The sequence below is a fragment of the Linepithema humile genome, chromosome 5 (genome assembly GCF_040581485.1).
Source record: "Linepithema humile isolate Giens D197 chromosome 5, Lhum_UNIL_v1.0, whole genome shotgun sequence".
NCBI lineage: Eukaryota > Metazoa > Arthropoda > Insecta > Hymenoptera > Formicidae > Linepithema > Linepithema humile.
The window spans coordinates 23,894,795-23,919,274 of NC_090132.1; the positions used below are offsets into that span (position 1 = coordinate 23,894,795).

At 38.7% G+C, this 24,480-nt stretch overlaps 1 protein-coding gene across 1 annotated transcript in view; it reads left to right on the plus strand.

The window, feature by feature from the left end:
- Positions 1 to 24,480, plus strand: part of fng (Fringe glycosyltransferase) — an 84,242-nt gene that overhangs the window by 48,678 nt on the left and 11,084 nt on the right. The window contains exon 6 of the mRNA XM_012372107.2: positions 15,582 to 15,667. Within this exon, the coding sequence (XP_012227530.1) occupies positions 15,582 to 15,667 (86 nt within the window). The remainder of the gene's footprint in view (positions 1 to 15,581; positions 15,668 to 24,480) is intronic.

Consider the following 24,480-nt stretch of genomic DNA (forward strand, 5'->3'; position numbering starts at 1 on the left):
TATATAATTATATTGCAATATTATGGCCTCATAAAGAGACAGGATTACGTTGATAGTCATTTAGTTTTTACTTAACGGTGTTTGACAATGCTTTTTGTATGAATAATAGTAAAATGTTTGAGCGACGTTTCCGTAACTTTCGCAGTATTAAAGTTATGCAATATCTAGTTATATGATCAACTATTAATTAAGTGTATATACTCCGTGGAAATTAATTTCCATCCAACGCGGAACGATTTCGCTGGCGATAGATTTCTCCGCGCGTCGTCGCACCGTTTTCCCCGGTTAAAACAAACCGATTACATCGCGCATACATAAATCCCGCGCATAAAGTGCATCTTTTCACATTGTCGGAGCGCATCCCGCGTCGTCGGTTATCTCGCTAGTCCGCCCACAACCGATGCACCGACGCGGCTAATAACGATGATGCACGATAATAGTAATAACAGCGGTAATAACTATAATTACGCGTTATTGTTGCCGCTTATTATCGTTACCGTTAGCGGCGTGCTTCTCTCTCGCGCGAGAGCGCCAATGCTCGTACAATGCACCTGTTGTCTATTTTCTAGCAACGTCGCCGTGGAACTAGTAATTATCAGTAATTTCTTCTCGTTTCAATTATAACGAGACAAATTTTTATGGCAACAGAACCGCATACACAGAAAAATATGTAATGATAATTTGTATTCATAGAACGCTTATAAAGTAATTGAGCCATTTTAGAAACCATTAATTATTTTTATTCAAAAGTATCACAATAATTTCTCGTATTAAAATCCTTCGTTTGTTCATTAATCTACAGAACGTTCGGCTATCATGTAGTTTGGTTTGCTAATGTATTATAATTTAATTTTATAAAATGCGTTTTTATTAAAAGGCGTTATTTTTTTTTGTTACAAAAAGATCTATTCGTAAATTTTATTGAGAGTTTTTTGCTTGAGATACTTTTGTTAGCGTGCTTAATAGCTTTTAATTATTGCGGTAGTACCTGTCAAAGAATATCGCGAGAAAAAAGATGATGATATATGTTGCTTTTAACTGCTTCGTTAGGTATTGGATACGATAGCGAGCGTTAGATATTGTTCGGGTTGTAATTAACAGGTAGACAGCCACGCAAGATGCCGTAACTCTGTGGGGTGTTGACTAGCTTAATAGCCTATCAACGGGGTTTTTCTTCCGTCGTCGGCATCCCGCTACTCTTTTCATTTCGTTTCATTTGAGCGATTTAGTACGAGACGGTAGATAGTGTACAGCGCCGTATATTAAACGATTCAATGTGAGTTTGACTGGGGGGCCGGAAAGAATCCTGTTATACCTGATATCCGATTTGGAAATCAACATTACAGTTCATTGCTCACGGACATTCATTTAATTAAGCGTTTACTCCTAGATTACTACGTTTAGATTGGAGAACGTAACTAGCACGTTGATGTCAATCAAGTAGTAATCGATAAATAACATTGCAGTTATCTACGTTAAAAGAATGGAATGCAATATCAATCAACTATATTTTTTTCACCATTTGCCTTTGATTAAAAGAAAGTCATATATCAAATCGAAAAGAATTACGAGACAATATGTTAAAATCAAGTTTTTTTGGTTCTCTTTTTTTACTTTACGCAATGAAGAAAGATTTTATCGTGATTTTATATCTTGAATGTGTTTCAGTTTCACTAATTACGAAATCTTGACAGTTTGTTGTGCGCAGTTACAAGCTTGCTTTTGAATATTTCAGATATTTTTGCTTCGATAAATGCAGCGCGATATTGAATATGTATGTAAATCCGTATGTAAATCTGATCGCGGGCTCTAAATCCATCTCGTATGATTTATGATAATTAATACCGGCATGCATAATTAAGATAAAAACCGGAGAGATCTGTACCATACTTTGGCATGACAGATATCTGAACGAAAAGAGATACAAAAAATTTATATATTAGTCACAATTGCGAAATGGATCAGCGTTCCAATAAAAGGATATATATGCTTGCGAAATTTGATCTTTTTTCGGAAACTATTTCTTTACTGTGGATTCCATAAATAAAAAGGTACATCGTATAATTGAAACTAGGTCGAAAGAGTAAAAGCAATTAAGCAATATTGAAATATTTTTTGAATTATTTTAATTTTTGGATCGATACTGAATATTATGCTAAATTATCAAGACAAAGACAAGTAATGTGATTGGAAATTCTTCTTCGTGTTTTATATTTATCTAAAAAAAATCTAGACTTTTTGTTAACACTCGGATCTATCGTAATTTAAGAGCGACAGTTTTCCGAAGCGGAAAAATCCGATCAGCCCTTTTCCGAGTGATGGCAGACGGTGTAATGGCTCCATTATATAGCCGATCCGTGCGATTTGTTCGAATACGATGGATTCCAAGGATACCTCGGAGTAGATCGACCCGATCTCGATTTCTTCCTTTCCGGAACCTGTCATGAGATGCCGTATCGATTCTCCGCACCCTCGCTGATTCCCCTGATACCTTCAGGCTTATCAAGTGTGTTTCGGTGAAAGTTATCCGGCTTTGCGCGGTGATTGACAGCGGGAAAATAAAAAAAAGGTCTCGACTGCTGGGGACGCGTTCTCGCTCATGCGTTTACTATTGTGAAAAGCATGAAATCGACCGGCATCTTCCGAGGCGCAAAAAAGACCATAATCGTTTTTGCAATTATATTTCTCTCTTCTCACGTACCGTGACATACTCATTATAATTAGTGATTACGCTTGTATAAAAACGCAAATATACGTTATTAAATTGTTTGCGTTAGTCTATTACATAGACGCTAGATTAAAATATAGGCATCAATTTTACGCATTATTAGTATTAGAATTTTGCGATTATTAATTAGTATTCTCTTTAAAACTAAAAAGATTCGAAGAATCGCATGTTTGTTTCCCATGATTGATTTGCAATCGGAAGCGATGATTGGCATCCTGCGGAAATACCCTGGGCGTGCTTGCGAGGCTGCGTTGCTATATCGCAATGCGACGGGCGTAGTCTCTGCCGCATTGGTAAAGGTCGGTCGCTCGTAAACGAAGAACGAAGACAGAAGATGACGAGAAGATGTAGGTGCTATAGGTAGAACGAAACGAGCAGGCGAAGGAAGAGAGAACCGTAGGTGGCCGCAGCAGGAAGGCAGTAAACTCGCTGCGCGCCAGTGGCTGTATTAATCATTTGTGAGAAGAAAGAGAGGAAAGTAAAAGGGGGCTGAGGGCAAGAAGAAGACAGGATTAAAGAGAAAGATAAGATAGGGTAGGAAGGGGGCGGACAAAATTTCTTATGAAATATGAGACATTTTATTAAATCTATTCGTTGGATTCGCGGGCCGACTGTAGCCGATAATTATCGGCTACTATATTCGTTTTAATTGAGAGCAACGTGTGTTCTTTCGGAGATGATTTGGTTCCTATCTGCTAACGTTCCAATCGAGAATGTGACGTGAATTTTCACGTAGTTGATAATTACTTGTTCTTATGAATTTATATTTTATTTACGTAAATTATTACTTAAGTTTACATTTATTTTACTTTTTACTAATTTTGGGTTATTGTCTTGACTATTTTAGATAGTCTTCTAAAATAAATCTTTTTTAAAACTTACTTAATCATACTTAATTCATGGCGTGTAAAAATATGAGATTGACTGTTTACTTTATTTGGGTAAATATTGGAAAACTTGGAGAAGATCGATGAAGCTCAAAACGTAATTAGCCGCAATATTGAGTGCAATATTTAGTTCTTCTTTTTGCGTCGGTGATAGAGAAGCTACATGGAAATCGTTTGCAAAGAACATGCCGCTCTCCGAAGCAAATAACCGACGGTGTCTCGTGGTGAATGCGGCCTTCTAATGTAAGATCAAGGTCGATGGGGAAGTGCATCAGCAAAGAGCTTGTCGAGTCCTACGCGCTTACATGTTACGCGTTCTTTTGCACTAGCGTGATTACGAGGATTGCTCCTTATTGAATTGCTTTTCTTACTTTGTCACAAGTTACTTACTATTATAAATTGTATTAAAAAAATACTATTAGACAAAAGTGTAAAATATAAATAATTAATTAGAAATAATATTTAATTTATGAAGTAAAGAACATTAAAAATAAAATGACGGAATTATAAATAAATTTTGTAATGATAATCATATTTTTGTATGATTTCGTATGATTTAGTGCAAAATTTATATTTTTTAATCTCTGTGAATACTGATTAATATAATTTATCACTATTTATTCAAACTTATCTATGTTGTTAGTTAAAATTGTATATTACAATCTGAAAATCATACAAAAAATACAGAAAATAAGGTTGCTATTACATTTTGCGGTGCGAAAATTGCATTGCGGATTATGTTACCTTTGCTCGCAATTTACGAGAAAATCGCAGTGTATTTGCGGCTTGAAACCGAAGCATGCGGATGTGTGCCACATGTCGTGCATATTACGGCGAATCTTTTCATTTCTGTTTTTTTTTCCATCTTTTTTTCGACAATTTTGCCAATCTTTTTTCGCTTTTTCGCTTAAGTTTTTAGTTATGTCGTATATATACATCTAGAAGTCAAGATATTTATAATAAATCAGTTAATATTTTAAGTGAATTGTTGATTGAGGGTTCTCGTAGTTAGTTTTTAGTTTCTGGAATTATTTTATTTTTGAGAGATAATATAAAATCATTTAAACTGTATTTTTCTTGAGTTTTTTTGTGTACTTACACATTTTTGCAAAGCTGCTGGAAGTAGTTGGAAACGAAAAATTGTTTGCCCGCATTCTTCTTAAATCTGCTGCGACATTTTGGGTAGTGTCCATAAAGCTGATTTTAGTCGAGGAAACAGGTAGAAATCAGTTGACGTTGGCGCCAAACTATGTTGTTGCCAGGGAAATATCGAGGACGTTTTCATATTGTTCTTGACTAGGAAGGGTCTAGAAAGGATAATACGAAAAAGGACAATGAAGAATGACACTGAAGAATTGTCCTAGAGCAGGCTCTAACTGTCAATTTTATTTTTTCTTAGTAATATTTCTTTCAACTTTTTTCCTAATCGTATCCCTAAGAGGACAAAGAGTATAACGTTTTCTTGTTCGCAGTTCGACCTTTAGGGATGGATTTGAAACAAGCAATTCCCAATGGAAACTTCTTTTATTTTCCTTTTACTTTTGTTATTTTTTTTTTATATTTGCAGAACATTTTTTTTGCAATCTGTAACTTTAAAATCGATCTTTCGCGTACTGCAGTTAAAGGATTGAAGTCTGTGATGATATTTGCAATTAAAGAAAATGAATGTAATAATTCCAGTAAAATGTTAGCAATGTTGGTCAAGTTTTCTGTCAATCTGCCGACTTTGCTAACATTGGGTTATCTAGGATTATATATATCAGAAATTTGGACTCTGAGAGGAATTAAGAACTGTCAATTGGGCATAACAATTAGTCATTTTGCAAATGGAGCGATTGCGTCGCCACATGTTGACCATACCGTCTGTCTTTTCAAGTTTTTGCCTAGCCCGCCTATCCTCTTCAAATTATCGCCTAATGAGCCTTGTCGATGTTCGTCCTAAGTGGATCCTACAATCGATGATTCTCTCGGTATTCTTTCAAGAGCAAGAAGTGCTTATTAGATTCTGATATCCAAACTGAAATAATATGCGATTAGAACACGTGTTTTCATCTCGATATCTCGAGGAGAAAAGGAGCTAAAAATAACGCTGCAATTTTTCGTTATTTCGCCAAAAGATGCGATTTCTTACTCACCACATGTCGTGCATTTCTTCCACCCTTTCATGTTCTTTCACCGCCAGTCCTACGAATTATTATTTAATGAGGCTTGCGTTTCTGCGGCTCCCGCATCGCCTCCTCGATTTGGTATATTTTTATAGTCGTTGTGGTTTTAGGGTGAAAGAGAAAGAGAGAGGGAGAGAGTCGTCCGGGCAAGAATAGCGGTTTGGTTCGGCGAGCGAGCGACCGATCGATCGATCGTAATCATCGTGTATCGTAAAAAGAGTGCGGTGGATTTTCGAACACGCCGCTCCTCGATATACCGCGGTAGGCGGCAATTTTTTCGGCAATTCGATCGTCCGCCGGTTCGTACACAATCACTTTTGCGCCGCGTTGCTGAACTGCTGATCTCTATAATTTGCGCCACTAAAATCAAATCGCTTCACGTAGCCGCCAACATTGCGATTAATAATACAAAAAAAAGTTACGATTTAAAAAACTTATTCAGTGAAAAGAGGGTGCTTTTATAATTCTAAATATTTTACAAGCAAAAACTTAAACCACTTTCGATGACGTGATATGTATACGTAAGGCGATAAATTTTACATTATTTTTATTATCGTGGATAGGTGTAGACATTTTTTTATATTAATCTAATTCTATGTATTTTGTGGGCACTAAATTCAGAGAATATTTTAAGACCAAAAACGATTTTCTATGTTGATTCTTTAGACTACTTTACTCTTGTTGGTTTTACCATTCGACAGGTTGAGGGTGGATTTTGTGCGATAAGGGTTAAATATTAAAAAATTTATTTTTTTATATTTTGTGAACACATCAAAATCAGGGAATATTCCAAGATTAAAATGAATTTTCTAATTTTATTTTTTTGGGTACTTTACTCTTTTACGTATTCTGTTCTTAGCTCATATCTTCTAAATTTCAATAGATAGCTAAATTCTGTTAATTGCTCTTGAAAGCACTTCATTCTGATATATTAATTTTTTATTTTGTGCATGTATTTAATAGTGGAGGTGCTAACTTGATGAAAGTCAGCACCCCCACTTTCAAACACGAATTCCTGCTAAACGAGCACTAAAATCTGGAATAGAGCACCAAATTAGCACCTAAATATCAATTTATTTTGGTATATATTTTATTTTAATTTTTTGTGGTGGGGGTGCTAGCTTAACAAAGGTAAATCTTAGCGCTCTATATTTTTGCTCGTAAAGTGTTACGATCGCCGACAAACGTGAGGAATAGCGAAATGGCTCAATTTTTTTATTTCACGTGCGATGGGAGCAGGAATCAAAAACTCGGTAACGAGAGTCCACGGAAAACAAAGGGCCGCTTATTTCGCACTTTTATTTTATTAAACGGCGACATTTAGGATGGATATACAGTTGTGCGATCGAGATCAGGTAACGTTGCGTTTATAAGGGTGTTTCAGACCAACGGATTTTTCTTATTTATACGTGCGCGCGCATATACGAACTTGTTATCGCTTGGTTGATGGATACGCGGAAGTTGGCTTCAATTAACGAAACCCTCGGGGTCTTCGTGTAGAATCATCCCGCAAGGAATATACGTTACTCCTTGTGCGCCAGAAGCGTAATTGAAATCGGAATTGCGCGTCACAATTTGCGAAGATTATTACCAGCCCGGATGCTTTCACGTTAGATTGCCGTTCGATGTTATTAATGGTTGAAATAAATTAATGGCGCTGATAATTGCGCTTTCTAACGGTAAAGTACTTTTTCCGGTTGAACTCATCATGTTTCTTGTGTATTTTTTGTTCCATTTCATAACATATTAACTTTTTTTATTGATTTGCATTTCCGTTGCTATTCTTAATAAACAAATTTTTAGTGCAGGGATATGAAAAAGATTTAAATTATCTATATTATTACTTCGAAATTAATTAATTTCCTTTTGCTTCTTTGCACCAGAATTATCAGAATTACTTTACTTCAAGCCTTTATATCTTCACGTTCATCTTCTACTTTCAACTGATTTTATTTTTTTTCTTATCTTCTTCCCAGCTTTCTCGGACATTCGTTTGTTGATCTCGTTTGCATTATATCACATTCGATTTTTTTTCTTCGCGATGCGTTCCTTTAACGCATGCCGGACATTGCTATCGCACGGACAAGCGCATCCCACCGCATCGTTCAGGCACCACAAGCAAAAATGTCAATAAGAAGAAGATAGTAACGCGAAATTCACGCGGAATGCGTCCGCTCCCTCGTATACCGGGCCGAATCGCCCGGCGACTAATTGCATTAAGATAATTAAGTCAGTACGGGCCATGAGATTTCGTGCAATTACGATACGCGCCGCGGAATGCTGACGTTATTTCTCGTTCTGGCCGGGTTGTTGAATCGGATAAAATTCACGGCTATGCAATTACGCGACAGAAATAACGACCGGCAAGGACGTTATGTTTAAAATGAAGGTGTTTCTAACGACATTGGCATTGGAATATATTACGTTTCCTTTTATAAGTCCAATATAAATGCAGTTTGTAATATAAATGTAGTTTATAATATTGATAATCTGAGGATTATATCGCGCTTATTATTGGGCTTTTACTTTTTTAGCTGATATCATAATCACTCGCGTGTAATTTATTAATGATAATAATCATTGTATATGATTTGCCAATTAATAATTTCGCGCAAAACTTTCATTATTTTCGCGCTTTAATTATTGTCAATGAAGTAATATGCTATTTTCATACAAACGAGAAATAAGCCTCACGTTATTATGAATAATCACGATTATTGTAAACATATTTTTGCAATCGTAAATTGTATTTTTTTTTAATGTGACCATTTTGTTTTAGAAAATCGTATATCTTAGACTTCCATCTTAATTGCCGCGCAAGATTTGCTTGGGCGCGCTTGTCCCTAAACTTCCTGAAAGCAGAACGCGTTACGAACGTGGGAATCGTTTTCAAGGTGCACGACGCCGTGAAACGATTCTGTGCCGGTAACATCTCGGTGTTTACTCCGCCGGAAAATCAATATTATTCATGAGACTGCGCCCAAGCTGGCAAAATTATTAAAAAAAAAAAGCAAACACAATAGTGCCTTCCGTTGAAACGCGTTGAAATGAATAAATAATGATCGGACCGCACTTTACTTCTTGTTATTTGAATTCGCTTTACATGTTTCGCAGTTTCTCGGCAAAATATTCTCTCTCAGCGCGATCCGTCGGGAGTTGAGAGACGCGAAATCGTCGCAAATGATGCATCTCGCCCGATGCAGTCGTGCGCGAACACGCGTTCCGCGGCTACGCATCTCCTTTGCGCACCGCTGCTTCCTACCATTTATGCGCCTCATGAAGGTGTTTTATCGCACGTGAGAACCCGGCCGCTAAATGGAGCAGCGCTTCAACGCGGCGGTGCGCCTAAAGAAGAAGCTCTAATTCAACGGGGAACGTAACGAGCTGGAAACGGTAGTAACAGTCGGTGCACGGTATTAGCATGTTGCGCTCCGCCGAGCTGACTTGGATGCGCTGTTGCGGTTTTTTCCGCGGAAAAGTCGCCCCGTAACCACGTCCGCGATTATGCATATATGCGAGTGCACGCCGAACGAATTATAGGTGATGCGTTTCCGCGAAGCACGCGGAAGCGTTCACCTGGAGGGACACATAACGACTTACGCGCGATTACGCCTCACTGCCATGTGTACTATGGCAGCAGTCGGCATTCGACTTTTTAACAGAGAGGAGAAGTAAAGGGAGAGAGAAAGAGAGAGAGAGAGAGGGGGGGGGGGAGAGAGAGGGAGGGAGAGCCTGCGCGGTGATTTTAACGAAGCTTTCGTAATTACGGTAGGTAGGCATTGTTCGTAGGATCGGCTGCGAGAATACAATGGGCGAGCTAGCGTGACCCGTGACGACCGTACGGTATTCGTCGATGTTGTAAAAAATGAGAATGCGTCGGCCCCGCCACAAAGTCGTTGGAAAAGAAAGTTGCGCGCGTTTTTTTTTATCAATTTAATTACGTCAGGGCTATGCAAGTAGCGCAAGGAGGAAATTGAAGAGGTACAATGCAATCCGAACTAATTAACGCTAGTTGGAATGATATGGAAATGATTAAGAGTTCGAGTTTTATCATGGACTTTTGAATGAATCGAAATTACGTTTCTTCAAGCTTATAACATTTTTTCAGGTAGATATTTTGCTTCTGCGTTTTCTCAAATATTACATAACTTTATATATAAATTTACATATTGTTTTTTTTTTTTTGCGTGTTTTCGCGCCTGCAATACATCTTTGTTCTCCGTCGTTAAATTGTTTAACGAGCCTGGCCGTAATAAATCATGCACCGTCATTCCCGCATTCTGCGCTTCAAACGTTCTGCCCCTTTCCCACCCGTTCCGCAACCGCCTATGCGCCGCGCGATTAGACGACGGATAAAAAAATTGGCGGAATGAAAAGAGGATAGGAAAAGAGCGGTCGAAAGCCCGCGTACGAACGATGGGAGATGCGCTTCTGACCCATGACGGCCTTCGTGGGCACACCGCGGAAAAGATGTATATCCATTCCGACACGGCGAAAGACATGGCAGCAGATAGGAGGAGCAAAAGGGGGTTGACTGATGTTTCCCTATGCTACGTACGCTACTTCCATTACTCCGATATTATTATACCTGTTGCTTTATATCTCACGGCACCATCTTTGTTTCGCAGCGGCGGGCATCCGGCGCACCGCTGCGCGGCTGCATATCGTACGATGCTGCAGTTCTGCTTTATTAGTCCTTTTTTCTTCCGATGATCATTCGTTTTGCGCACTGTACGTATATGCGTGAAATTTACAATCCCGAATGCCGCTAATTACGTTTATATCGCTACATTGAAGAGGAACCTTAGCATTGCGCTTGTAATCTTTGATATATTCGATTGTTAATTTAATGAAAAATACAAAATATTATTTCAATTTGCGTTAGTTACATTTCTTTTAGAGAGAATTTAATGAACAAGACGTTTGATAATTTACTTAAAATTAAATTGCATCGTAGACCGAAATTAAATCTGGCCGACATACACGCTCCACTTGTAGAAAGGGCGCCGGTGCTTACTTCGCCGGTATTTATTTAGAAAAACTGGTCGGCAGCCTTGTTTGGGAGCCTACCTAATATTTGCATGTTGCACGTGCTCTTCGCGTCTCGAGGGGCTGGCCAAGGATCGCAAAGTGGTTTCCACTTGTGGCGGCTTCAGGAACACTCGTCCCTTTTACGTCTCTCGAGGGACTTTATCCTGTCGTCCGCTTGCCTAGGAAACTGCAACACGCCGTCGCATGATTTTGTCAATTATTTATTTGTAAATTTTGTATCTATAAGAAACAATTTTTACAATAGGAATAATTATATTAATAATTTTTAATTTTTTTTTTGAAACAATATTCGAAAAGTACATGAAGAAAACGTGTGTATTGCAATTTATTCTTGATAAAATAACAGCTAAATCAATTTACATAGAATTAAACGTTAAAATTTTCGTTGAAAGCAAACTAGAATATTCAAGCTTTATTTTATTTTAATTTTTAGTTTTTAAAATTTCATATATTTGTACATGTGGGATTTTTTATCTTCGGAGATTTATGTTTTTAAGAGATTTTTATACATCTGACGTATTTTTTTTATCTTTATGAGACCAAGATTTGTTTTATCGTGTGGAGAAGGATTATTTCGAAGCGACACATCGTTTTTCAAACTATGAAGAGGAGATCTTGTCCCGAGCAGATTTATCTGTTCCGTTTAAATACGATATTGTTCGAGATTGAAAAATGCTCGGCGTGGAATTTATGGAAACATCGACGTGCGTTCTGTGTGCCGCGGGATACGCTCGAACGGATTTGAAACAAGAGCAAGAGCAACTTCCTGCTGTAGATATCGGTTGATAAATCTACGTGGAAGTGCGGATGACTGTGCATACAAAACGTCAGCTGTTGGTCTCGCGGCACGGGTAGAGCTCAGTCGGTGCGTTTAAAAGCGAGGTAGCACATGCGAGAAAAATAAACATCGAAAGGATCGAACGTTATTTTATGGTAATTTAATTAGATTTGCATGTCGTCTGAAAAATTTACACGATTAATCACGAGCGCCGTCCTTAGAGAAATTATTGCAGTTAAACGATCTGTTAAATCTGTAGGGTTTTCGAAAGAGCGTTTAAAAATATGTTTTATCTATCGCAGTGCTTTTTTTCTTATCGCTGCGAGATTGGAATTCCTTTTTTTGTTATTCTTTCGACGCGTTGCTTACGTGATACGGCTGCAGCGAATTTCTTAGTACGCAGCTTCGCACATCTGCTGCTCGTGGGGTCATATCGGGGTCTCTAATCTGTTCATTAGTCCTAATATACCGAGCAGCCCTCCATCAAATATTACTCGCCGTGTCATTCAGCCTCGGTTTTACGACCTCGAGAACGGACCGTTCGTTTCACGATCGGCTGTTGCAACTATTTTTGTCGGGCGATGGTTATTTCTCAACGTTCGGGCCGCGATAAATATCTGCTGTTTATTAAGCAAACTTCGAGTTTATCTACTATGTATCTGATATATGTTTACGTTGAGTATATATATATATATATATATACAGGAGTTGATTAAAATCCGAATAATTATATATTTGCATTTAAATTCCTTTGCTTTTCGTGTTCTTATCGATGACAGAAGCACAATATTTTTGACATTAAAGATTGCGGTACATTAAAAGAATTTCCAAGTTCAGAGGTAGGTAGTAATTAAATGGAATGATCCGGAATAATTTCTCTCCGCTCGACGACGATAACAGGTCGAGGAAGGCCAATCAAATCGTGGAACATATCTACGGGCCCGCTGCCAATCGTCCGTACATAATTGGATATAGAAACGTGCGGCCTTTGCTCGCATACGCTATTCCCTCGGCGACGTGTGCCCCCCTGTCTCGGGTTAGGAATGTAATTAGTCAGAGGGGCACCGGTACAATCTTGGTCGTCGATCGGTAAGTTCCTTCGTTGCCAGCGATGCCCACGCGATGCTTCCGAGATTGCCGCGTCCGAGATCAAGTGATTATCAGTCGTAAATACGCGCGCGATAATTAAAATTATTGGCTGATTGCCTCGTCGAATTGCGCTTACGCGTTTAGGCGTTTCAGCCGATTCAGCAAGCGTCGACCGTCCGGAAAACCATCGGCGTTGCATTTTGTCAATTTTAATTATTATGTAGCCATAAATTAATAGAATTAGTTATTGGCTATCTGTTGAGAAAAAATCGCGAGCCGACGCGCGGTAGTCGGGAAAAAAAAAAGTTCGAGGAATGGCGTCTGCATGGATGGAACGTGCGATTCACAGCGGGAGCCGCAGACGGGATTGCGTTGAACATCGTCGGTACCGATCCCCGGCATCGTCCCGTACTTGGCGCACGCTTTCTCGTAACAATAAGAACAGGTCCACGGGCGACCTCAGAATTCTCGCGTTTCCCGGGTCGCACCGGTGATTCTTCTCGTGACTCCGCACGCTCGCAACACGATGTTGTGTTATTCAAATGGACCCGAAAGAGAGAAATAAAGAATAGCTTCCTCCTTGTAAAAGCGCTCCGATACTATCTTGAGCTACCGCTATCGCGCATGTATATCTAATGCACCGGTGAGGTCTCGTCTGCTCCTCTCCTCTATTTTTGGTATCTGTCGCTCGATACCTTCATAAAACGAGTGATACTACACCTGGAGACGAGGAGAGAGAGAGAGAGGAGATAATTCTGAACACGAGAGGTGATTTTCTGCAATATTTTGCGAGGAAAATGCGAGAAAAATGCGAGTATTTATTAGTTGGCAAATATTTTGTCGCAAAAAAGTGAAGAATATTTACTTGAAATTAACTTCAAAAATATTCGATCAAAAAGTTTCTTGTGATTAATTATAATAGGAAAACTAAATTAAATATTTTACTATAAAAAAATTAACACTTGATTGATCAAAGAACCTGTCGTTGGATGTAGTCGGCGATTGCAGAACACGTGCCCTTAGAGAATACATTTTCGATTGGAATTGCGGAAAAGAGCAATATAGTGTCAGAACGAACGAGACTTGCGAATCGCAGGAAGGTGCGGCAAGACACGATGTATACTATCGGTGCAATTTCTACGTCTCATTGCGTTCGGTAGGTTTTTACCGGTCATTTTGCAGCGTAGCGAAATTATAGATCTTCAAACAGAGTGTACAGAGGGAGAACGATTATACCGCGCGCGCGCGCTTTCTCGTATTGGGCGTAGATAGGAGTTATGTACACACATAACGGTAACCCCGCGCCGATCGCCTTGTCAGCTGACCTTACGGATATATCATAAGATGTACCACGTACGTGCGCTCGTGCAATATAACCTCGCGATGGTCTCTCTGCTGCCATCCGCGCTCTACCACGCCCAGTCGGCGGAAAGGAACATGCCGCCGTGCTATGTCATTGTGCTGGCGATATCGAGATAACATCGATGACTGTAGATTAACATCGCAAAACTCTAAGTCCGCAGCCACTTCGACTTGGTCTTTTTCACGCTCAAGGCATGGTATACATTTCGAGTTCTTTAATTTTATTTTTAGTTAGAATAAATTTATTGGAGTTTATCAAAGAAAGTGATATAACATGGGCAAAAATTTCGAGTGCGTTGTCTTTCATTTTGTTGAATAAAAATAATAGATTCTTTAATCGATTTGACGTCGATTTTTTTTCATAAAATTGGAAATATCGAAAACTGACCACCTATAATGTGAAACCTTGATTGTACAAAAAGCGTGACGGAGTTGGTGTTATGTTATATTACGTCTTATCAGCATCCGACGTCGATCTTCTCTTTCATGTGTTTAATTATGTCAATTAACCGCATGACTAATTCGCAAGATCTAGATTCGATAACTCACGCTCTCCTTGAAATTGTTTCTTTATGCAGAGTTAACATAAACTCTCGACGCTTCGCGATCCTTGAGGAAGACAAGCAAAAACTTGTGACAGTTTTATCAGCGAGCGCATTGCATACGCACGTGTGCAAGCCGTCCAGTCTGTTGGCTCGGCTCGTGTACCACGCCTTCGCGAAGGAAACGGCGCACGGCGCACTATTCTACGGTTCTATATACCGGTATTGAGATAGTATCGGTCGGCATGGATCGCGCGCTCGGGCCGCCTAGGAGTCCGGCTTTAATAGCCTGCAGCCACGGCGATCGGCCAGAAATCGCTAGTATCTCAACTCGTTGTGTTTTTCGCACTCACGTGCGCGCGTGACTCACACATACATTTATTCAGCATACAAGCAGAACGTTTCCTGGAGCAAAGTTTCCAGGTCACCGGTAAAAAGACCAATTGGAAACGGATACCTTTCTTGACGGCTTTTTTTATTGTCGTTTATTTCACCGCGCTCAGCGATTGACAGATCTTGATATCTCGTTATTTATTCGTTCGAATATTCATTAAGATTATACGGGTGTTAAGATTATATAGGCACTCTAGGTTAGAAATATACAATGTTATTTTGCTGCTCGGTTGACGAAACTGTGGTCAATTCCGTGAACGCCTCGAAGCGAAAGTCGAGAATCGTGTCTTGTTGTACGATATAGATTCGGCGAAATTACGTAGACTTCGTTGTAATTTGTTCTCCTGAAGTAGCATGACACCCAACTATACATCAAGATGTAATCTATCCCGAACCTTAATCCTCATCAAGCGAGTCATTCATTCTTAATCGGTTAATAACGCGATCGCTATATTCTGACGATCGATCATACAATCCAATCTCGAATCGAGATATCGTATAATTATGACGATAGTTTCTCCTGCATTTTTTAAACCGATTTCTCTGTTCAAATTTCTTACGAAATCGTTTTCTTATCTGTTGTAGCAAAAGGTGAAGTTTTGGTTCGCTACTGGCGGTGCTGGATTTTGCATCAGTCGATCATTGGCATTAAAGATGACGCCGGTTGCTGGGTGAGTACCTTTTCTGTTTTCGTTTATAATTGAAGCGTTCTTTAGGGCATAATTGTTATTTCAAAATTGAATTATTTTAAAAAAGAGAAAACATTTTTATCTAAAACGGCATGAAAAAACTAAATGGAATGACAAATATCAAGTTATCGTATTATTTAAAATCTTGGAATGAGGAATTTTGATTTGATATTAATATTTTCATCATATTTATTTTTATTTTGTTGGCGATCTTAATTTTTATATATTTAATTATTATAATAATGTTCCAAACAACGCTTCAATATATTATCTTAAAAAATAAATTGTTATTCATTTTATATTGTCAACTACTGCATTGAAAAATGAAGCAAAAGTGATATCAGTATTGAGATTTCATCGAAATTATTATTTAATTTTTTTCAATATTTATGTGTACATAATTTTGATTATCTGATTATTTTATTTTGTCGGATATTATATTTGTCGAATATTATTTTAAAATTGATCGCTGTAAGATGATTGATCATGGCTTTATCGGTATAACTTAGGTTCTCCTCTTTCTCGAATCTCTTTGCCGGCAGGTGCCTCTCATTACAGAATAGAAATCTCCATAGAACGCGGTTGGTCACGCATGACACGTATGATTCGCATTACCACCACACAACGTGGTAGTTCTTTCAGGGCTTAATCTAACGTGAAAATGCGTATTAGCGATCGTATTTCTCCCCGGAATATCTTTTCATTTCTTTTTTCCTACGCTATTGATCCATCCATTTCTACCTGAGGAGAATTAAGTAACGTCGACAGTTTTACGCCTAGTCACGCTCCGATTCGTGCTATCTATTAAAAACTTCGATTCCAACATTAACGACTAATAATTTTTTATTATATATAATTATATATAAAAATTATATATAAAAATTTCTTTTTTTTTCTTCATAAAAATTGTTACACAGCTGTTGTGTGCCAATCGCTGAAGCGTGGAATCGCAATGATAATAAAAAGATTGATGATCGAGAGAGAATCATAACGATAGACAATTACGATGCCATTATCGATGTCACTCTCGATAAACGCGTCTCGATAGGCAGTTAGCACGTATGACGTTTATATACCTCGTCGTGCGTAATCATTGGGATGATCGGCGATGGAAGGTCGAAAGCGTTCGCGCACTCGTGCTGCTCGTAAATCACCGTTTATGGCGCGCAGTGGCCAATTGTTTATCCTTGGTCCTCGATAACGTCACCGTCAGCCGAACGAGCCCATCGACCCATTTGTTGTTATTAACGATGTAAAAACGAGTGCCGTCGGACCGTTCGATCCAGTTTTTTTACAATCGCATTTCGCGTCCGTCGTCGTAAATCTGGAACTTGAATTCCGCGGTCTCTCATAAAACCTCTTCATTCGATCGGCTATTTGATCGGTTTATACGTGTTGTTCCAGAACTCGCAATTGTTCTCTTCCTCTTGCCTATCCTCATCCTCGGTCTCCTTATACGGATTCGGAAGCAGAACGAACGCGAGGGGATGGACGCGAATGAGTCCGGCAAAAAAAGCCCAGGCATCTGGGAGGGCTTGCGAATCAGTCCTACCTCCTTCTCCTTCTCCTCCTCCTCCTCCGCGTTTCTTTTCCACTCTAGCTCCGTCACGCTCTTCCGTCCATTCTACGATGTACACGGTCCCGGCATTATCCTGCCTCTCGTACACTCGTTCGTTTCGTGTAGCGACACGAAAGGCGGGAGCGGGGAAAGAAAACGAGGCAAGTGCATCAAACGGCTTTCTCATTCAGAGCCGGTGGACATGACACCGGCTCTCGTCGACATCGTTTTATTTCGCCGTATGTAATCCGGCGGCATTGTACTTTATCCGTTTCCGCGTATCCGGTGCGATTAAACGGTAATTTGTGATTTACATTTATCTCAGTGATTTGTACATTTTCGTCGCTACTGAGAATTAATAATGATATCTAATGTTTTCTTCCGCGTTAAACGTCCGCGACAATCGCGAGGAGGGATAAAACTTTGTCGTTACCAGTCGCGGGATTTTCATGCATTTTTCCGCGCTTAGCTTGCGCGTGAGACGCCCCGGCGTCGCTCGCATTCTGTCTCGCGCGTCGCGAAAGATAAACTTGGGTGAATTTACCGGCCATTTCGAAGAACTACCTTCATCTCTTGAGCCACGCTTTATGTTACTTTTATATTATTTCGGACGCCGTCAGAGTGATTCTGAGGCGACGGTGAGTGCGGCCGGTAATTCCGCTTGTCTCTCTCATCCCGGAGCGAGCGCGATTACGTTCGCGCGCTTTAATTTATTCCGCTCAAGATTCGCTGTGCTTTTTCGCGCTTAAGAAAGTAACAGATATCACGCCGTCACTTTTCACTTTGCGCGAGAGAAAACATTTCTTATCCGAGTAGTTGAGGAGAGAAACGCTTTCAGCTTTTTTCCGCGTGCTTTTCTTTCAGCCGACGGCTATTTACGATTTTATTTCATTGCAGACAAGCCAGAAAAGAAAGAATACCGTGACCGCTCTTAGTCTTTATTCTTCTTCACCATTTAGCTAAGAATGCATGATATAATTGTCTTCGCGTTTTCACGTTTTTCACTTTTATCAAGTTGGATTTCTCGGTTTTTTTTATTTTTTTAACAAACCCCTTTTCAAATGAATGCAATATTAAATTGATTTGTGTTCTTACAGTGAGAGAAATTCTTTTATTTTCACATTTGCTTTCAATGTTTTCTGTTAATACATTATAAATGAGTGAAATTACTAAATTTAATCTACCTGTAGAAATGACTACCTATTTTATGAATTAATGGACTGTGACGGGAAGATGTTACAGTTTTTGCGAGAGTCTGATCTTTTAATCATCTGGCTTATTTTTATTTGGTCTCCACTTATTCTACGAATCGTTAGATGCTTTTAAAGATTGAGTTATCTATGTGCATTCAGATGCACTGTTTCTTATGCGACCAATTATCGTGGTCAACCGAGCGGACTGCCCTTCAGTTTCAACGAGTTCTCACGTTCCTTATAACATCTACCTGAAGTTCTAGTAGACGTTCCGCTCATTGCTTCTGAATTGTCATACTCTCATATCCGCTCTGTTAGCTTCACCACTCTATCATTCTTTTGCATTACACAGTCGATACCATAAGTAAACACACTTAGCGATTAGGGCCGACAAAGCAGTATCGTAGCTTATAATTTCTGAAACGACGACAAATAATCTACAAGCGTATATCTTTTTCATTTTGACAAACAAAAAGATTTGCGAAAATACTTGTGCAAAATTTAATTAATTTCTTTATTAGCATTTTTTTAAAGTTCTACAAAAATAAAATCGAATAGCAATTTAGTTGCGTTACAATTTTATATTATTATAGAATTAAATTATTATATAGAACTGTTAATTATATACATAGAAACTGTTAATTTTTTTTTTATTGACATTTCCGTTTAACTTATGCAAAATGACTCTTTAAGCAACTTCACTGTGACAGAAGTAAAATTGCAACCGAAAAGAACTCAATACAGCTGCATTAAAAGTTAACTAACGTTTAACCTTTAATTTAACTTCTAACTTGATTTAACTTCCATCAGCAGCTAACAACTGGTCGCGAGCTACTTTCTCGGTCGTGAAGTCAAGAGTTGCGCTACTTTCTTCTCGCGAATTTTCATTGCAATACAACGTGAACCAGGTATTGAAACCGGAATAATTGCTGCGAGATCATTTTTTTTATGTCAGCAATATCGGAAAACATATCTTACATCGATTGAATTCCTATTATTAGAAATTATTTGTGCGTATTTGCAGCATCGAAATTCAATCTCGTCGAAATTATATCGATTTTAATCTCCGCCGGGAGAAATGCAACGCGTAGCAGTTTCGCTGTTGTGTTAGCCATTAATCGAGCAGCAAACGGGGATAATGGTCAACTATCTCATGGCTGCCGCGAAGATGGATCTTAATTAACGGCGAACGCAAGAAGCCGCTGTTCGTTGCAATGTGACTAGTGAGACGAGCAGGCTGATTGCCACCCACGTGTAGATGCAGGGAAGTACAGCAGGAAGGCATGCGTGTAGCGTGTTGCGTACGCCCGCTTATGCGTATATACCTATATTTATATCATTTCCTTGTTAGCGCGGAGTGTACACGCGGAAAGAGGAGGAAGAGGGCAATAAATAAGAGAGATTAGAGCACGAGGAGACGTTGCGCGCGATGTTGCTACGACTGTTCAATAGTTACGTGCTCAATATATTTTGTAGACGGTGTCCGAGAATCACCGAATGTTATTTCCACACATTTCAGAGAAAGCAATTTAGGAAAAAGAATTTGTAATCCTTATTTAATATTAAAATTCAAGAATGTTGCCCAACTTAAGTTGTCAGCGTGTAGATAACAACAGTTTAATCTTCATTTAATTTTAGCTTCTACAGAGATTTAATTTAATTTCAAAAAACATTTCAGTTCTAAAATATTTAATGATAAAGATTAAAGGCTCGGAATTAATGATTGCGTTGTACAAAATATTTGATGGGAATTTGATATCAAATTTGTAGGACAATGATTTTAGGATACACCCTGTATATAGATTCCTGCTCGTACCACCTCGTCGTATTATTTGTTACTGCTCATCTAGTACGTTCTCGTGTGTACATTTTATCGCTCCACTGCAATAATATGAGTGAGAGCAGAAACCGCTAAAAGCTATTTACGTCCTACATTCTTAAATTTATGATTCTAACGTGTACCGATCGGTTATAATGTTATCGCACGGGGGAAAAATGTACAGACGAGAAATGAAATAAAGATCGGAACGGAGTGCATGTCAACATTCTGTATCAGTATCGAAAAACCGGAATAACATCGACAAATCGAGATTTGATGCTCCACAGATACGCATAAATAATTATGATTTCGACGTCCGGTTATCGACCCGTAGTTTCCAAATATTGCAACATCGTGTTTTCTCTTCTTATTGACTTCGTCGCTTTACACTTCTTCTTTTCGTTGTCAGTCTCTTTTTTTCTTTCGTCCGGTACTTATATATATATATATATACATGTATCTACCTGTTCGTCGGGCACTTTTATTGCCTTTAAAAAACCTGAAGGTGTGCACCTGCGAGCGAGCGCTTAGTCTCGCTCGCCGACAGCTTCCTCTTTTGATACGTTGAATTCCGGCCTTAATCGTAAACGGTTACTTTAAGATTTCTGGAAGGTTTCTCCCGGCAATGACACGCACAATGAGATTCAGGAATTACAGCAGTTGCAGTTTGCTGTTCTGTGCGCGAATACTGTAAATTCGATTATTATGAATTTCAATGCACGCTTAAACTTTATGGCATTCATTTTTTAGCAAGATTTTCGAAATTATTTTACATCATTATATAGTTTAATTACTTTTTGAAATAAGTATAATAAATAAAATGGAATAAATAAGTATATAATAAATAATGCATGATTATGTCACCTTGGATCGTGGAGAAAATGGAATGAATGCTTTAGCGGGAAGAGTATTATTTTATTTTAAAAAAAGTACAAGCGGATGATGAAGATCTTATAACTTCCCATGAATCTTCCTTTGAGAAAAAGAGATTTCACACGTGTATGATGCACGCAGCAGACATTTAAACTGTCTTCCTGTATGGTTTCTTGGCTTCTTACAGTAATCAGATTATGAGTTGGGAATGGAGCATGGAGTCTCCCTTTACTCGCGATAATAAATATGTCGTCGGAATTACACGGTAAAGAAATGAGGAAAGGCAGGCACCAAAAACAGCTGTGCGATGTCAAAGAATAGAATCAAAACCCACGCTATCTTTCTTAATACGTTTACGTTAATAGTTTCCTGAACGATTTACTAGTCGCGCATCTCATTTATTATTTTTTAAGATTGCAATTAGGAAATCGTTTATTATTAATTATTCTGAAGTAATGTTTTATACGGTTTTTATATATCCCGAATTTAATTGCTCTCCGTAAAGTCGTGGGATTTGTGCTTCCATAAATCGGAGACATTTATAATCTTATCGGGACTTAACGAATTAAAATCGTCCCACGGGTTTCGCCTCGGTCCGAAAGTCTCCATAATGAACGTGTCGAAGTAATTCCGCGGTCAGAGCGAGAAACGAAAGAAAAAAAAGAGTTGTCGAACCGAAAGTAGAGAGGGGAAAGAGAGGAATCAGAAAGAGTCGACGAAGCTCGCATCCAAAGATCTCTTCGATTCCCTTATTGCTCGCCTAATTGGATTCTTCTCTACCATCGGCACGATCGCCGTGTATACATCTATCAGCCCGCGGCTTGTGAAACCAATTTGGGAATTCCTATACATATATATATGCAGTCGGAGTCCGCGGTGATCTATAGATCGAAAGCTACAGCAACCGCACCCTTCTGTTTTCTTGTTTCACAAAGTGTGAATTAGAATCGCATGATTTCATAAATTAACATGCAATCAGATTAGCGATGTACAAGCGGAATACTTTAGTTTAATCTAGAATACTTTGGTTTGAATTCTTCCCAACAAAAATTTTATTTTATTTTTTTAATACTTTTTTTATTTTAGACATCGAATAAGTGTAGTGCAATTTATCAAGTTGATCAAAATCGCGGTTAAATTGCAAAAAGACGACAAGTTTAGAAGATTACTTTATGTACGTGCGTGGATAAGTGTATATGTGCATACATCTCAATTTCATGTTAAACTCACGCCGCCGATGTGTTTTATTGCTCGATGTCTTCGTGTACCGTCCGGCTCGATCGATATCGACTCAATTGCGAGACGATTCACGATGTGTTTCCGCGATCAATCGACTACACTTTATCTTCCTTCTACCTTGAATCTGAAACAAATTGATGAAGTCGTACAACACGTGTTATCTCTTCGAATCTAAATTTTATCATTTTTGTGAAACATTTTGAGACTGATTATTAATTGAGCCAGAAATTCTAATTTTATTAGTCTAAAGTCAACTTACAATTATCTAAAGAATACGATTTTGATGTTCATTTATTTATTTCAATTTCATTCTGTTATTTTTAATCACTAATTGTTCAAGAACTATTGATATCTTTTTGATGAGAGCAATATCGTTTCCCGATTAGTCAAAGAATTTGTAGCATTAGTAGGATATTTGATAATTTTGATAAATGTAGAGTCGATAAATTATTTATTATAAAAGATCAAATTGAAAGTATGTGTTAATTAAACATAGAAATAACAATGTTGTAGTACGTTGGTGATCTCGTTTTCATTTTGTTCGGTATTAACACGTATCAAGGCGTGTTCGACGAGGATCAATAACAACTGTACCATATCTGATGCTATGTGCTGTAAAGCACGAGCTAAGAGGCTTTATAAATTTACTCTATTCGCGATTGAACGGCACGCGCGTGTATATACGGGTACGCGTATTTGACGATCGATAAAGCGCGCTTTCAACCGGCGGCTGAGCGCTATTTTGCGAGCTGGAACGAATAATACGACGCAGCAGAAAGACATGGAACATAAATCCTTTACTCGCGACAGGCCAGCTATGTACGTACGAATATGCCGCATCACATCGGGAATATTTGCTTTTAATTCATATCTATACGCGAATCACATCTTGCAAATTGTAGCGAGCTCCGTGCAGATCTAGATATATTTATGGAAACGGCATTATAATTCTGTTTTCGATCATCGAAAAAAGTATTTCATATTGGTAACTTTTTGTTAACATGTTTTATTTGAAATTTTTGGCTTGAAGATTCATACACTTTTTTATATCTTTTACATTATTAATTTCTAAACGGATAAATCTACCGATCTGAATCGATCCAAAGAGCCAAATATTAGCAAGTTGACAGATATTACCAATATTGTTACCAACATTTTGCTTGCTGAGAATACATCAACATTTTTTTCATAAATAAGTTAATATAATTATACAAAATTGGTTAAAGAAAACGAGAAAATAGAAATACTGTAATATTTAATGATTTACTGCACATTTTTGTTTTATTCTATCGGGTGGGTATTTCAACGAAAGAGGCACCGACGGAAATTTCCTAAATTACGAATGGGTCGAATAGGACGATAATCAGGAGGAATCTTCTTCGAACTTGTTCGCGTCACATGTTTGTACGTCTTTCGCCATCAAACGAACGGACGGAAAGCAGCAAGGACGTGTCTTCAAGGAGACGAAGAAGGTCCGCCTCGCGCGCGCGCGTTCCGTGTCTCCGATTCTTTTTCCTTATAACCCCGAAATTTCGATTTCGTTGCCAGGTATTTTAACGAGACCGATATTCCGTGTCGGCGGCGGTGTGTCGAAAGGACGCGGGTGACGAACGACGGGGTGGGAGCGGGTGTGTGTACACGTATTCGGGACTAATCTGCCCAATTAAAAAGGACCCGGTGACCACGGCGGAGAAAAATGGCAGGTACCGGCAGATTCGAGAATCCGCCGATGGTATTCGCTAATGAGTGCGACTCCTCTAGATCTCTTCGTTCCTGTCTCTTTTTTTTCCTTCCTTTTTTTCGGTTACGGCGTGTTTAGGGCGTTTGCGATCTTGGGGTACTGGAAAACGTTAATTAAACGCGCCACTTCCAAGCGCTTTGCGTAAAACAGGACCGTCGGTTAATTGGACGGTTGGTACCGAGACTTTTGGCGAGTTATCTCTTCGCGAAGAGCGTGAGAATATCTTGCAGCCAGTAATTTCGACGAAATTGGCCGATCTGACGACTCTCTTCCAAACTTCAAATATTTGCAAGACTTATGATGTTAGTTTTTAATCATCGAGGACTTATTTTCTTTATTACGCACTAATGTGAAAGTTTCAAAAAGTAATCG